We start from the raw sequence: 12,500 nt of genomic DNA on the forward strand, positions 1-12,500 counted from the left end.
CGATACAATGACATAAAATACCGATAACATGACATAAAGTACAGATACCATAACGTAAAGTACCGGTAACATGACGTAAAATATCGATACCATGACGTAAAGTACCGATACCATGACGTCACTTACTGATACCTTAACGTAAAGTACCGATGCCATAATGTAAAGTATCGATACTATATCTTAAAGTACCGATACCATGACGTCACGTAATGATACCTTACCGATACATTATCGTAAAGTACCAATACCTTAATGTAAAGTACTGATGCCATAATGTAAAGTACCGATACCATAACTTAAAGTACCGATACCATGACATCACGTACTGATACCTTAACGTAAAGTACCGATACCTTAGCGTAAAGTACCGATACCACCATTGCTCAGGTTGTGGTTGTGGTTCACGTTGTTGTTCTGGTTCTGGTTTACCTGGATGACGTTGCTGTTGGAGTTCTTGGGATCGGCGCTGACTCCGACGCTGAAGAAAGGCTGAGCTCTGTACGGACCCGACACCATCTTCAGAACCTCCATGAAGTTGTCTTTCTCCCAGGGGCCCGTCATGTTCCAGCCCCCGATCTGAGGACAGGCCACCGGTTCACTAATCATGACCCACCAAAAATCTGGACCTTCTCAGACCCTGAACAGTTAAACTCCGCCCCCTCAAGTAAAAAGTCCGGAAAATAAAACTAAAGCAGAAGACAGTTTCATGTTTTTAATTCTTAAACTTTTAGTTTTCCTTTTATATCAAATAAATATTCATGTGTGTAAATTAGCCAATAAACCGATCCGACTTTAAACAGGTCTGTTCATCCTGTGGGGAGCAGGGAGACTGTTGTACCCGTGTGATGCCGTTACCGTGACGACGGGGCGGTTACCTTGGCGATGAGTTCCATGAGAGGCTGAGCTCCCAGCTCCTCGATCCTCTGCGTGTTGAGACAGGACAGATAGTAGGACTGAGTCTTCCTCTCGGCCTCGCTGCTGCCGTTGAACGTCCCGTTTTCTGAGGAGGACACAGAGACACGCGCTGAGACCAGAACAGAGGACGGGGGGACGGCCGAGTCCCAGACCAGATCTAAGACCGGGACAGAGGACAAATGGAGCACAGTTGTCCCGCCCCCTTCCCCCCGTCCTACCCAGCAGGTGTTTGAGCAGCGCCTGGTTCTGCTCCCAGATGCTGTTGAAGGTGGACCACCGTGAGCGTCCGTCCGGCAGCGGGTTCTTCCTCATCCAGCCTCCGCAGGCGAACTGGTAGAAGTCGTGACACGGGTCGGCGCCGCGGTCCATCGCCTCCACCATCTGACTGGCCACCGTGACGCACGCCTCCGACAGGCACAGGCCCCGCCCACTGTCTGCAAGGCATCATGGGAGAGGAGAAAAAAAATCAGTTCAGACAAACTGAGGAGAGGAAAGAGGACGAGGAGGTGGAGAAAGTGAAAGGAAAAGGAAAGAAGAGGAGGAGACAGAGAAGGAAAGGAGGAGGGAAAACAAAGGAGTACAGAAAGTAAAGGAGGTGTCAGAGATGGAAAGGTCGGAGCAAATGAGGGAATAGAGGAGGACGAGAAGGAGAGGAGGAAACGGGGAGGACAAGAAGGAGAGGAGGAAACGGGGAGGACAAGAAGGAGAGGAGGAAACGGGGAGGACAAGAAGGAGAGGAGGAGACAGAGAGGACGAGAAGGAGAGGAGGAGACGGGGAGGACGAGAAGGAGAGGAGGAGACAGAGAGGACGAGAAGGAGAGGAGGAGACGGAGAGGACGAGAAGGACAGGAGGAGACGGGGAGGACGAGAAGGAGAGGAGGAGACAGAGAGGACGAGAAGGAGAGGAGGAGACAGAGAGGACGAGAAGAACAGGAGGAGACGGAGAGGACGAGAAGAACAGGAGGAAACGGAGAGGACGAGAAGGAGAGGAGGAGACAGAGAGGACGAGAAGGACAGGAGGAGACAGAGAGGACGAGAAGGACAGGAGGAGACAGGGAGGCTTAGAAAAGACATATGGGTGGGGCTGTACAGAGAGAAAGGAAAGGAGGAGACAGGAAAAGGAGAAAAGGAGGAGATGGGGGAGAACATTAGGAAGGAAGAGGAGGAGGAGGAAGGATGGAAAGGAAACCAGACGAAGTTGAGGCAGGAGAGGAGAGAGGTGGTGAGGGAAGGAGAGAAGGAAAGGAAATGAAGTGGAGGTGAGGAAAAGATGCAGACAGGAGGAAGAGGAGGAAGAGGAGTACTTGAGCTGAAGCCCAGGCCCAGGACCACAAGGCAGGCCAGCAGCGCCAGGAGGGCGACCAGCAGCAGGACGGAGAGCAGAACCTCCAGCTGAGTCCTCTGGCCCAGGATGTCGACGCCCCCTTTCCTGAAGCCCACCTGAGAGGAAGAGGCGTAGCTCGTCATCCACCTTCATCGTCTGCTGTCAATCAGACCACCACCAACTACTAAAGCAGCAGTCTGTCAACGTTGTGATGTTCAGGTTCTGAACCACAAACTGAACAGATCCGCTAACATGGAGGGGGCGGGGCTTATGGCCTGTACCGTAACCAGCCACCAGTGGGCGACCCAGATATTCAGGCTTCACTTCTGACAAGCTGTCATGTCGGCCATCTTCATTTACCAGAAGAGACCATCAGGGCTGAAACGAAGCCACAAACTGCAGTTCCTCAAACGTCCACGAGAGGCAGGTCAGTAAACATGTTTACAGCAGAAACAAACATGTTTACAAAATAAAAACATTTTTACAACAAAAAATAAACATGCTTACAGAATAAATAAACACTTATTGACAATCATTGGTACATAAACACGTTCGACACACATGTGCATGTTAGTTTTAGTCTGAACTGTCCTTCATTCTGTAGACCCCCCCCCACCCCCCCCCCCACCCAACATTTGTTGTGGGGAGGCCCCGACCGTTGCCATAGTAACCCATGTTCTGGCGCATCTTGGCGGCCCTCCAGACCCCCGCTGCTCCTCTCTTTGTTGGAGATGGACCTCCACTGAGAGGCCCCCCACTGAGAGGCCCCTGTTGTGTTTTCACCTCCTGGGTCTCCAGGAGGAGGAAGGGGTCTTGGGATTTAACCTGGTCCCGGTCCAGGACTTCTCCTGGGCCCGGTTTCAGAGACCTCCTGGAGACAGTGTCTGAGTGTGTGTTGCGTTCACTGACCTCCACTCTGTCGGGAGACGAGGCCTCAGCCGGAGCGTCCGACACCTCCTCCTCATCCAACGTAGCTCGCTTGTAGCTGGACATCTGAGGAGGAGACAGACATGCAGAGGACTCAGAGACACGCAGAGACAGAGACACTCTGAGGACCATCAGTCATCGAGAGAGAGCAGGAGGGCCCGGTGGAGATGAACCAATAGAAGGCAGAACCAGAACCAGAGGTGGAGAACATCTGTTACCAGAACCAGAGCCAGAGGTGGAGAACAGAGTCCACATCGTTTTACTACAACACCATCCTGATGTACTGCGTGCATCAAGGACAACAGGTCAGCCTGTGTGGGGACACCTGGTCCACTGAATAAAATGTCCTCTGTCAGGACATCAGGACGGTTGGTGTCTCCTGGTTCTGGTCTCTGAGGGACGATGTGTCTCTGCTACGGTGGAACATCAAGAACGCATGTTGAAAACATTCAGTCTTCTGCTGCTGATGTCCTCAGGAGACAAGAGAACCTGTCTGTCTGTGTCTTTCTGTCTGTCTGTCTGTCTGTCTGTATTTCTCTCTCGCCACTCTGTTCTCTTTAATTGATGACGCACACAGAGGGGGAGAGAAGGGGGGTCGAGCAGGTTGCTAGGAGATAGGAGTGTGTGTTATATCTCTGTAAAGGGTGATGTCACTGTGTGTGTGTGTGTGTGTGTGTGTGTGTGTGTGTAATTAGATAATGTGTGTGAATCATCTCCTTTCAGCTCTAATGGAGTTCACTGCAGCTTATATAACATCATCCTGTCTGTCTGTCTGTCTGTCTGTCTGTCTGTCTCTGTCCCTTTTGTCCCCTCTCTGTCTCCGTCCTCTGACCTCAGACATATTCAGGAGACAGTTTATGTTCATCTCTGCATGGATGCAGTTAGCATAGCTTAGCACAAAGACTGGAAGTGAAGGGAAACTGCTAGCCTACCTTAACTGAACAGGAAAAACCCGCCAACTAACAATGTTAAAGGTCCAAAAGAGAAATGTTTGATACACACGAGCACGAGGACTCCTGTAGGAAGTACTGATGGTCTCATGAAGAGGATAGGATTGACCTTTGACCTTTAAACACTAACATCTTATCATGGCATCGTTGGTGGAAAACTAACAAAGCAAACTTTGTATTGGTGCTAAACAGAGTTCAGTAATTTAATGTTTCATGTTCTCGTCTTCAGCTGCTCATCAACAATGTTTACGTTGGACTGAACCATTCACAGCATTCAGAAACATTCATCTGAATGACCGAAGCCTGGTGTTTGTACTGTAACCATGGCAACAGAGACAATCCCACCATTACTGTTTAGAGAAAAAAACATGTCGACACGATTATCACGAGAGCTCCTCCCTCATCTGAAGAGACAGTGACATCACGAATAGACACAAAGTAAACAAACGTGACATCACGAATAGACACAAAGTAAACAAACGTGACATCATGAATAGACACAAAGTAAACAAACGTGACATCATGAACAGACACAAAGTAAACAAACGTGACATCACAAATAGACACAAAGTAAACAAACGTGACATCATGAATAGACACAAAGTAAACAAACGTGACATCATGAATAGACACAAAGTAAACAAACGTGACATCATGAATAGACACAAAGTAAACAAACGTGACATCATGAATAGACACAAAGTAAACAAACGTGACATCACAAATAGACACAAAGTAAACAAACGTGACATCACGAATAGACACAAAGTAAACAAACGTGACATCATGAATAGACACAAAGTAAACAAACGTGACATCAAGAACAGACACAAAGTAAACAAACGTGACATCACAAATAGACACAAAGTAAACAAACGTGACATCACGAATAGACACAAAGTAAACAAACGTGACATCATGAACAGACACAAAGTAAACAAACGTGACATCATGAATAGACACAAAGTAAACAAACGTGACATCATGAACAGACACAAAGTAAACAAACGTGACATCACAAATAGACACAAAGTAAACAAACGTGACATCATGAACAGACACAAAGTAAACAAACGTGACATCATGAATAGACACAAAGTAAACAAACGTGACATCATGAACAAACATAAAGTAAACAAACGTGACATCATGAGTAGACACAAAGTAAACAAATGTGACATAACGAATAGACACAAAGTAACGTGACATCACGAATAGACACAAAGTAAACAAACGTGACATCATGAATAGACACAAAGTAAACAAACGTGACATCATGAACAGACACAAAGTAAACAAATGTGACATCATGAACAGACACAAAGTAAACAAACGTGACATCATGAACAGACACAAAGTAAACAAATGTGACATCATGAACAGACACAAAGTAAACAAACGTGACATCATGAACAGACACAAAGTAAACAAATGTGACATCATGAACAGACACAAAGTAAACAAACGTGACATCATGAACAGACACAAAGTAAACAAATGTGACATCATGAACAGACACAAAGTAAACAAATGTGACATCATGAACAGACACAAAGTAAACAAACGTGACATCATGAACAGACACAAAGTAAACAAATGTGACATCATGAACAGACACAAAGTAAACAAACGTGACATCATGAATAGACACAAAGTAAACAAACGTGACATCATGAACAGACACAAAGTAAACAAATGTGACATCATGAACAGACACAAAGTAAACAAACGTGACATCATGAACAGACACAAAGTAAACAAACGTGACATCATGAATAGACACAAAGTAAACAAACGTGACATCATGAACAGACACAAAGTAAACAAATGTGACATCATGAACAGACACAAAGTAAACAAATGTGACATCATGAACAGACACAAAGTAAACAAACGTGACATCATGAACAGACACAAAGTAAACAAATGTGACATCATGAACAGACACAAAGTAAACAAACGTGACATCATGAACAGACACAAAGTAAACACCCCCCTCAGAGATCAGCCCACATTCAAACAGTGATTGTGAAGAATCAGTTCATCAGAGGAAGTGACCATTAGTGTCTGATGATGATGAAGATGATAATGAAGGTCAGATATGAACAGCAACAGCAGGGGTGGGAAGGGGAGGGGGAGGGGGGATTTCTTGGTTTGTTTTGTTGCTCGTATGGAAACTGGGCGTCTTAAGACAGGAAGTCACAGAACTGCAGACAGGAAACAGTAAACCCTGCCCAGTCCACGCACGCACGCACACACACACACACACACACACACACACACACACACACACACACACACACACACACACACACACGCTGCCAGCTCTCTGTGTCTCTGATCTGCAGCTGGTTTGGTGACAGATTCACCGTTGGAGTCTCTTTACGATCAGAAAGCTCCGCCCACTCCGCTCAGCCTCAGATGATGTCATCACGGGGACCTGAATCTGTTTGAAGTCGTCAGCCGGACACATGGATGGTTTTCACTGATATTTACACACAGAAACACTTTCAGACCGAACTCACCGCTGAGTTAACGAAGAGAAGAAATCAAATTCAGATTCAGATTTAGATTCAGATCGGAGCGTTGTATCATGATAATATCAGGATCATTTATTAGAAGATTAAAAAATATATCGTGATGATGACGATACTCTGACAGTCCGGCAGCGTAACGACATGACGTACGTTACGCCTTGAACGACCTTCGTGTCTGAACCAATCAGAAGCCATCAGTGATGTCATCAACCATCAGTGATGTCATCAACCATCAGTGATGTCATCGTTGGTTTGTGAACGTTATGAATCCTCCAGTTCAGATTCTGTCCGTCACCATCTTTGATAGTTCGGAGCGGTTTGGAGCAGGAAGTGGAGCGACTTCATCAGTGATTCGTTACCGAGATCAGATGAACAACAAACTGCAGTAATATTTCAGATTTGACTGAATATTTGAGAACAGACTGACGTTTACGCTGACATATAAAACCACCTGCATGTTGCTTCAGTATTTTATTCTCACAGAAACTTCCTGAAATATCCTGATATGATTTCTTCTTGCAGCTCTGATTGGTTTTGCTGTGAAATGTGCCTTTAATGTGCTGAGAGGAGGAACGTGGGTGAGCAGCTCTCTGCAGCCAGAGGGCCTCTCCGCCCCCTCAGCTTGTCTCCTCAGGCGTGGATCAGCCTGCCAGGTTCAGGTTCTGTCAGACAACCCTGAACTCACCAAACCGGACGGTTCTCCGTCGGTTGACTTCCTCATAACTCTGTTTCCAGGAAGGATTTTACTGATTTCCTCCAAAGAGCTGTTTAAACTCATGAAATAATGATTTTTATTCATGAACCGTGTTCCCACCTGCAGACGTCTCACTGTGATGACATCAGACCAACACACAGCTGCTTCCACAATAATCAGCAACGTACAAGGATTTAGATTAAAACCTTTAAAACCTCTCAACATTTCCTTCAGAGCAAACAAATGTTGAATTAAAATCAAAATACATTTATTTTTTATTTCTATCTGTTTGAAGTTTTATATAAAATAACTGAAATCATCTGTTTCCACATTACTGTCAGTTTAAAGCGTTGACCTGCTGCTGTGATGATTAAAGGAGAGTTCACCTCCTCGTCTGTCTCTCTGACCTCTGACCTGTAAACCTGATGTTGAAGAATCACTGATTAAACTCTTTAAAGCAGAAACCTGCAGCTCCTCCTCTTCTCTACATAAACACACCTGACTGCACGAATCCAGTTCTGCAACATAAAAACAGCTGACATCATCAATATGAGTGGCGCCTCCACACGCTCAACTTTAACACAAGTCAGAAGATTGGATTTCTTTTTAAACAATGACATGTTGGTGTGTTTCTCCTGTCGTTCACCTCCGCACAGGTGCTAAAAAGACAGTAAAAGCATGGTAAAAAGACGATTAAAAGAGTTATAAAAAGACAGTAAAAAGGTTAAAACAGTTTCAGTTAAAAAGGGCAAAAAAAGATGGTGAGAACATGGTGAAAAAACAATAAAAAAAGATGTTAAAAAGAGGATAAAAAAAACAATAGAACAAAAGCATATAGATGAAGCCTATAGTTAGGGCTGGCTCAGGTAGACCTGAACCAACCCTTAGTTATGCTGTTATAGGCCGAGGCTGCTGGAGGACCTCGTTACATGCTGAGCTTCTTTTCTTTCCTCCTACTCTTTAACTGACTCATACCTCACCATCTTCTTCTCTCCCATAGTTTCTTCTTATTATCTGTTGTCTCCATTCAGTTCCTTCGCTCGTGTAGTTTCTGTTCTTTCTTTTCCAGATGTCCCGTCATGGAGCTGCATGTCTCTGCTCTGTGATTGTCGTCTCCACCAACAGTTATTCTCTTCTATCTCTATGCTGTCCTTTTCTCTCTCTGCTCTCCTCTCACCCCAACCGGTCGAGGAAGATGGCCGCCCACCTCTGAGCCTGGTTCTGTTAACAGAAGCTCCGCCCACCTCTGATCCTGGTTCTGTTAACAGAAGCTCCGCCCACCTCTGATCCTGGTTCTGTTAACAGATGCTCCGCCCACCTCTGAGCCTGGTTCTGTTAACAGATGCTCCGCCCACCTCTGAGCCTGGTTCTGTTAACAGAAGCTCCGCCCACCTCTGATCCTGGTTCTATTAACAGATGCTCCGCCCACCTCTGAGCCTGGTTCTGTTAACAGATGCTCCGCCCACCTCTGAGCCTGGTTCTGTTAACAGATGCTCCGCCCACCTCTGAGCCTGGTTCTGTTGGAGGTTTCTTCCTGTTAAAGAGAGTTTTTCTTCCTTCTGTTGGAGGTTTTTCTCCCTTAAAGAGGAGTTTTTCCCTCCTAGCTTATGTGGGAATTGTTGAATTGTTGAATTGATGAATTGTTGAATTGTTGAATTTCTCTGTATAATATTGTAAAGTCTTGCTGTAAGGACTTTAATGCGTTAAGTGCCATGAAATAACCTGTGTTGTGATTTGGCGCTATAGAAATAAAATCGAATTGAATTGAATTGAATTGAATAGAAGAAGGCAATAAAGGACGGTAAAATTCTGACATTCAGAGCTAGAGATTCAGGTTTGTTCATCCTTATTTGTCCTGTAAAGTAACGTTGGAGTCTAACCAAACTGTAATCTAATGTTGGAGTCTAACCAGACTGTAATCTAATGTTGGAGTCTAACCAGGCTGTAATCTAATGTTGGAGTCTAACCAGGCTGCAAACTAACGCAGTCTAACCAGACTGTAAACTAACGTAGTCTAAACAGACTGTAAACAAACGTTGGAGTCTAACCAGCCTGTAAACTAACGTTCACAACGGCCTTCTCTATTGTTGGAACAAATGTGAATGTCCGTTTGTTTGCAGACGAAACTAATTTCTGTGTTCAACTGAAACATTATAAACTCCACACGTTCTCATCTTCATCATCTTCATCATGATCCTCCACATCATCATCTTCATCCTCATTATCACCATCATCATCCTCCTCCTCTTCCTCATCATCACCTTCATCCTCAGGCCTACTGTGTGACTGTTGTTTTGGTGTCTGTGATCGTTACCATAGAAACAGGAAGTATTGATCAGTTTGTGACCAGGTGTGTGTTTGTGGGACAAACTGCAGTTCTGCATGTTGGTGTCTTTAAGGGTCGACACCAGGGAGGAAGAAGAAGAAGAAGAAGAAGAAGAAGAAGATGCTCCTATTGTCTCTGAAGTCTCTTCTTCTTCTGTGGTTCAAACACACCTGGAAACAAACTAAGTAACCTGATGTGATGTCACATTGACATCAGCTGAGTGATTGATTCAGTGACGTCAGCAGTGAGCTTTAGGGGCCACACACACACACACACACTCACAGACACACACTCTCTCTCTCTCACACACACACACACACACACACACACAGCTGTGTGTGCGGGTCAATCACAGTGATTAACAGGTGATCAGCATTACAGAACACACCGGGACAGAGCAGCGCGGGGGCAGCGACTGTCACGCGTCCGGGTGCGTGCATGTTGCAGGTGTGTGTGTGTGTGTGTGTGCGTGTGCGTGTGTACTCACAGTGTTCCGGAGGTCCTGCAGCGCTACGCTCATCCTGGAGCTCCGTCCCCGAAAACAGTGCGCTACCGACGGCCGCTCCGCCGGTCCATCCTGCCGGCTGTCCGTCTGTCCGTCGGCCTGTCTGTCGCTCGGATCCTCTTCCTCTCCGTTTGAGCAGCAGCAGCAGCAGCGGGAGGATCCGCAGCGTTTTTCTGTTTCCTCTGCTTCCCTCTCTCCCTCTGTCTCCTCAGACCCCGCCCAACATCCAACCAGCCTCTTCCTCTCACAAACAAACACACCCCGAGACACAGAGGGACTGACGTCACCCACACGGCCCTACGTCACCTCCTCCAGCTCCTCAGCTGTCTCTGTGTGGCTGTTCTGTGGGACTGTGATTGATGATCATCCACATTATATTTCTTCATACAACATGTCAACATCATGATTTCAACACTTTATATTTATTCATAATTTACAGTCTTGTTTCAGAACTAAGATTTTCTTACTTTTCTACGACAGTGAACTCAACATATTGAACCAATATTGGATGGTGGTGATCTTCGGGCCCTCAGGCAGCACTGCATTAAAAACACACTATTCTGGAGTGGAAATCACTGCATGGGCTCAGGAACACTTGTGAAAACCATCGTCTGTGAACACAGTGTTTGTTTGTTTTTAGTTTTGAACACACACTTGGGCACTGACCTGAGTTTCCTCAGCCGGGATTTGAACCGGCGTCGTCATGGTGACGGGCGGCGTCATCAGCGACCAGAGAGAGAAGAATCCAACTGAACGTGAAACAATGAATAAAACAAAATAAAACAATGAAGAAATGATCATTTGAATAGTTCTAGATTGATTTTCTTTCCATACACTGACAGATTATCGATTGTTTCATGAATTACTGTGATGACATCATCGAACTGAGAGAAATGTCAGTTCATGTCGCTGCTGGATTTTTTTTCACACTTTGATCACTTTGATTCTGAGTGATATTAAACTTCCTGTTTCTTTAATAACAACAAACATGTTCCAACTTTCCTGCTGTGGTTTCCTCTGCTGTGTCTTTGAGGGAATCGTTGTCCAACAGTTCCCCCTGCTGGCCGGAGACACACAGTACCAACCAACACCAACCAACCACAACTCACTGCAGTTTAAGTCTGCTGATGAAAGCAGCTGCTTCTTTCTACCTGGAGGCCAAAACCAACACGGTCAGAAGCTTCTGCTGGTTTCAAACAGATTCAGCCTTCAGATTTTTTGTGAGTCAGTTTGGACTAAATAGTACACATTAACTGGGCTACACCTGTAGAGTCTCAAAGCACTTTTACACAGTTCAGTGTCTTGCTCAAGGACACTTCGGCATGTGGACAGGAGGAGCCGGAGATCAAACCACCAACCTTTCCATTAGTGCGCAACCCGCTCTCCCGTCTGAGCCACAGCCTCCCAAAAGTGAGATAGCTTCAAGCTAACGTCACTGCAGCATCCAACTAATCAAAGTTAGCTGTTCAGCTTCAGTGAACTTTGTTACCTGGTTAGTTTGTTCCGTTTCCTCAGAAGCTCAACGATGACAAATCACAACGCAAAGCAACGTTTTGTTTTTGTATTTTTAGTTTTATATTTTGTTTGTTTGTTTGTTTGTTTGTTTGTTTGTTTTGAACACACACATCCAACACACACTCAACCACTGACCTCTGACTTTCCACGGCCGGGGGTTGAACCAGCGTCGCCATGGTGACAAGCAGTATCCTCCTTCTCTGGACCGTACTCGGCGCTGATCAGAGAGGATGAACAGCAGGAAGTCCTCTGAGGTCACGTGATCAGTCAGCAGGAAATTTTAACCATTAAACTTTTGATATTTCAGTAATAAAACAATGAACACATAAAGTTTCAGATTAATTTTCCGCCTTAATATTCACAATTTTTTTATTGGAATAAGGTTTTAAAACCCTTGCTCCATCAGGTCTGTAGCTCAGATGGCAAAGCAGCTTTTCTTTCACTCATGAGGTTGTGGGTTCGATCCCCAGGTCCTCCCGGAATCACACTGACCTCTGACCTGCTGATGGTAAACAGGAAACAGGCTGGAACTTCCTCTCAGTATCGTTGTGATGTAAACTTTTTATTGTTTTATTGGATGTGAACAAGTTTAAAGACTTTAAAGACGAAAACCACCGTTAATCATGATGACAGTGATGAAGAGCAGGACAGGTGAGGAAGACTCCACCTCCTCTTCCTCCTGCAGGTGTCTTCGACAATAAAACGTCCTCCGACAGCCAGATGGTGCAGAAACTCATCTTCGTCTCTATCACAATCGCAGCTGCTAAATGATGCTGAAGATCTCCTCTTCATCACCTCCTCTTTATC

At 45.4% G+C, this 12,500-nt stretch overlaps 1 protein-coding gene across 3 annotated transcripts in view; it reads right to left on the reverse strand.

Moving 5' to 3' along the window:
- The window catches only part of ece2b (endothelin converting enzyme 2b), a 24,020-nt gene extending 13,603 nt beyond the window's left edge, over window positions 1-10,417 (reverse strand). For 2 of the 3 annotated variants that reach the window (XM_069173202.1, XM_069173200.1), the window contains exons 1-6: window positions 10,161-10,417; window positions 3,149-3,232; window positions 2,220-2,355; window positions 1,134-1,349; window positions 876-1,000; window positions 430-576 (exon numbers count right to left, since the gene is read on the reverse strand). In XM_069173202.1, coding sequence (XP_069029303.1) covers window positions 430-576; window positions 876-1,000; window positions 1,134-1,349; window positions 2,220-2,355; window positions 3,149-3,232; window positions 10,161-10,193 — 741 coding nt within the window. In that variant the 5' untranslated portion in view covers window positions 10,194-10,417. The remainder of the gene's footprint in view (window positions 1-429; window positions 577-875; window positions 1,001-1,133; window positions 1,350-2,219; window positions 2,356-3,148; window positions 3,233-10,160) is intronic. The other variant, XM_069173201.1, reaches the window with a different exon arrangement.
- Window positions 10,418-12,500: the final 2,083 nt, after the last annotated feature.

This window comes from Embiotoca jacksoni, unplaced genomic scaffold (assembly GCF_022577435.1).
Source record: "Embiotoca jacksoni isolate LCO1_2020_lvr unplaced genomic scaffold, fEmbJac1.0.p SCAF_58, whole genome shotgun sequence".
NCBI classification, from domain to species: domain Eukaryota; kingdom Metazoa; phylum Chordata; class Actinopteri; family Embiotocidae; genus Embiotoca; species Embiotoca jacksoni.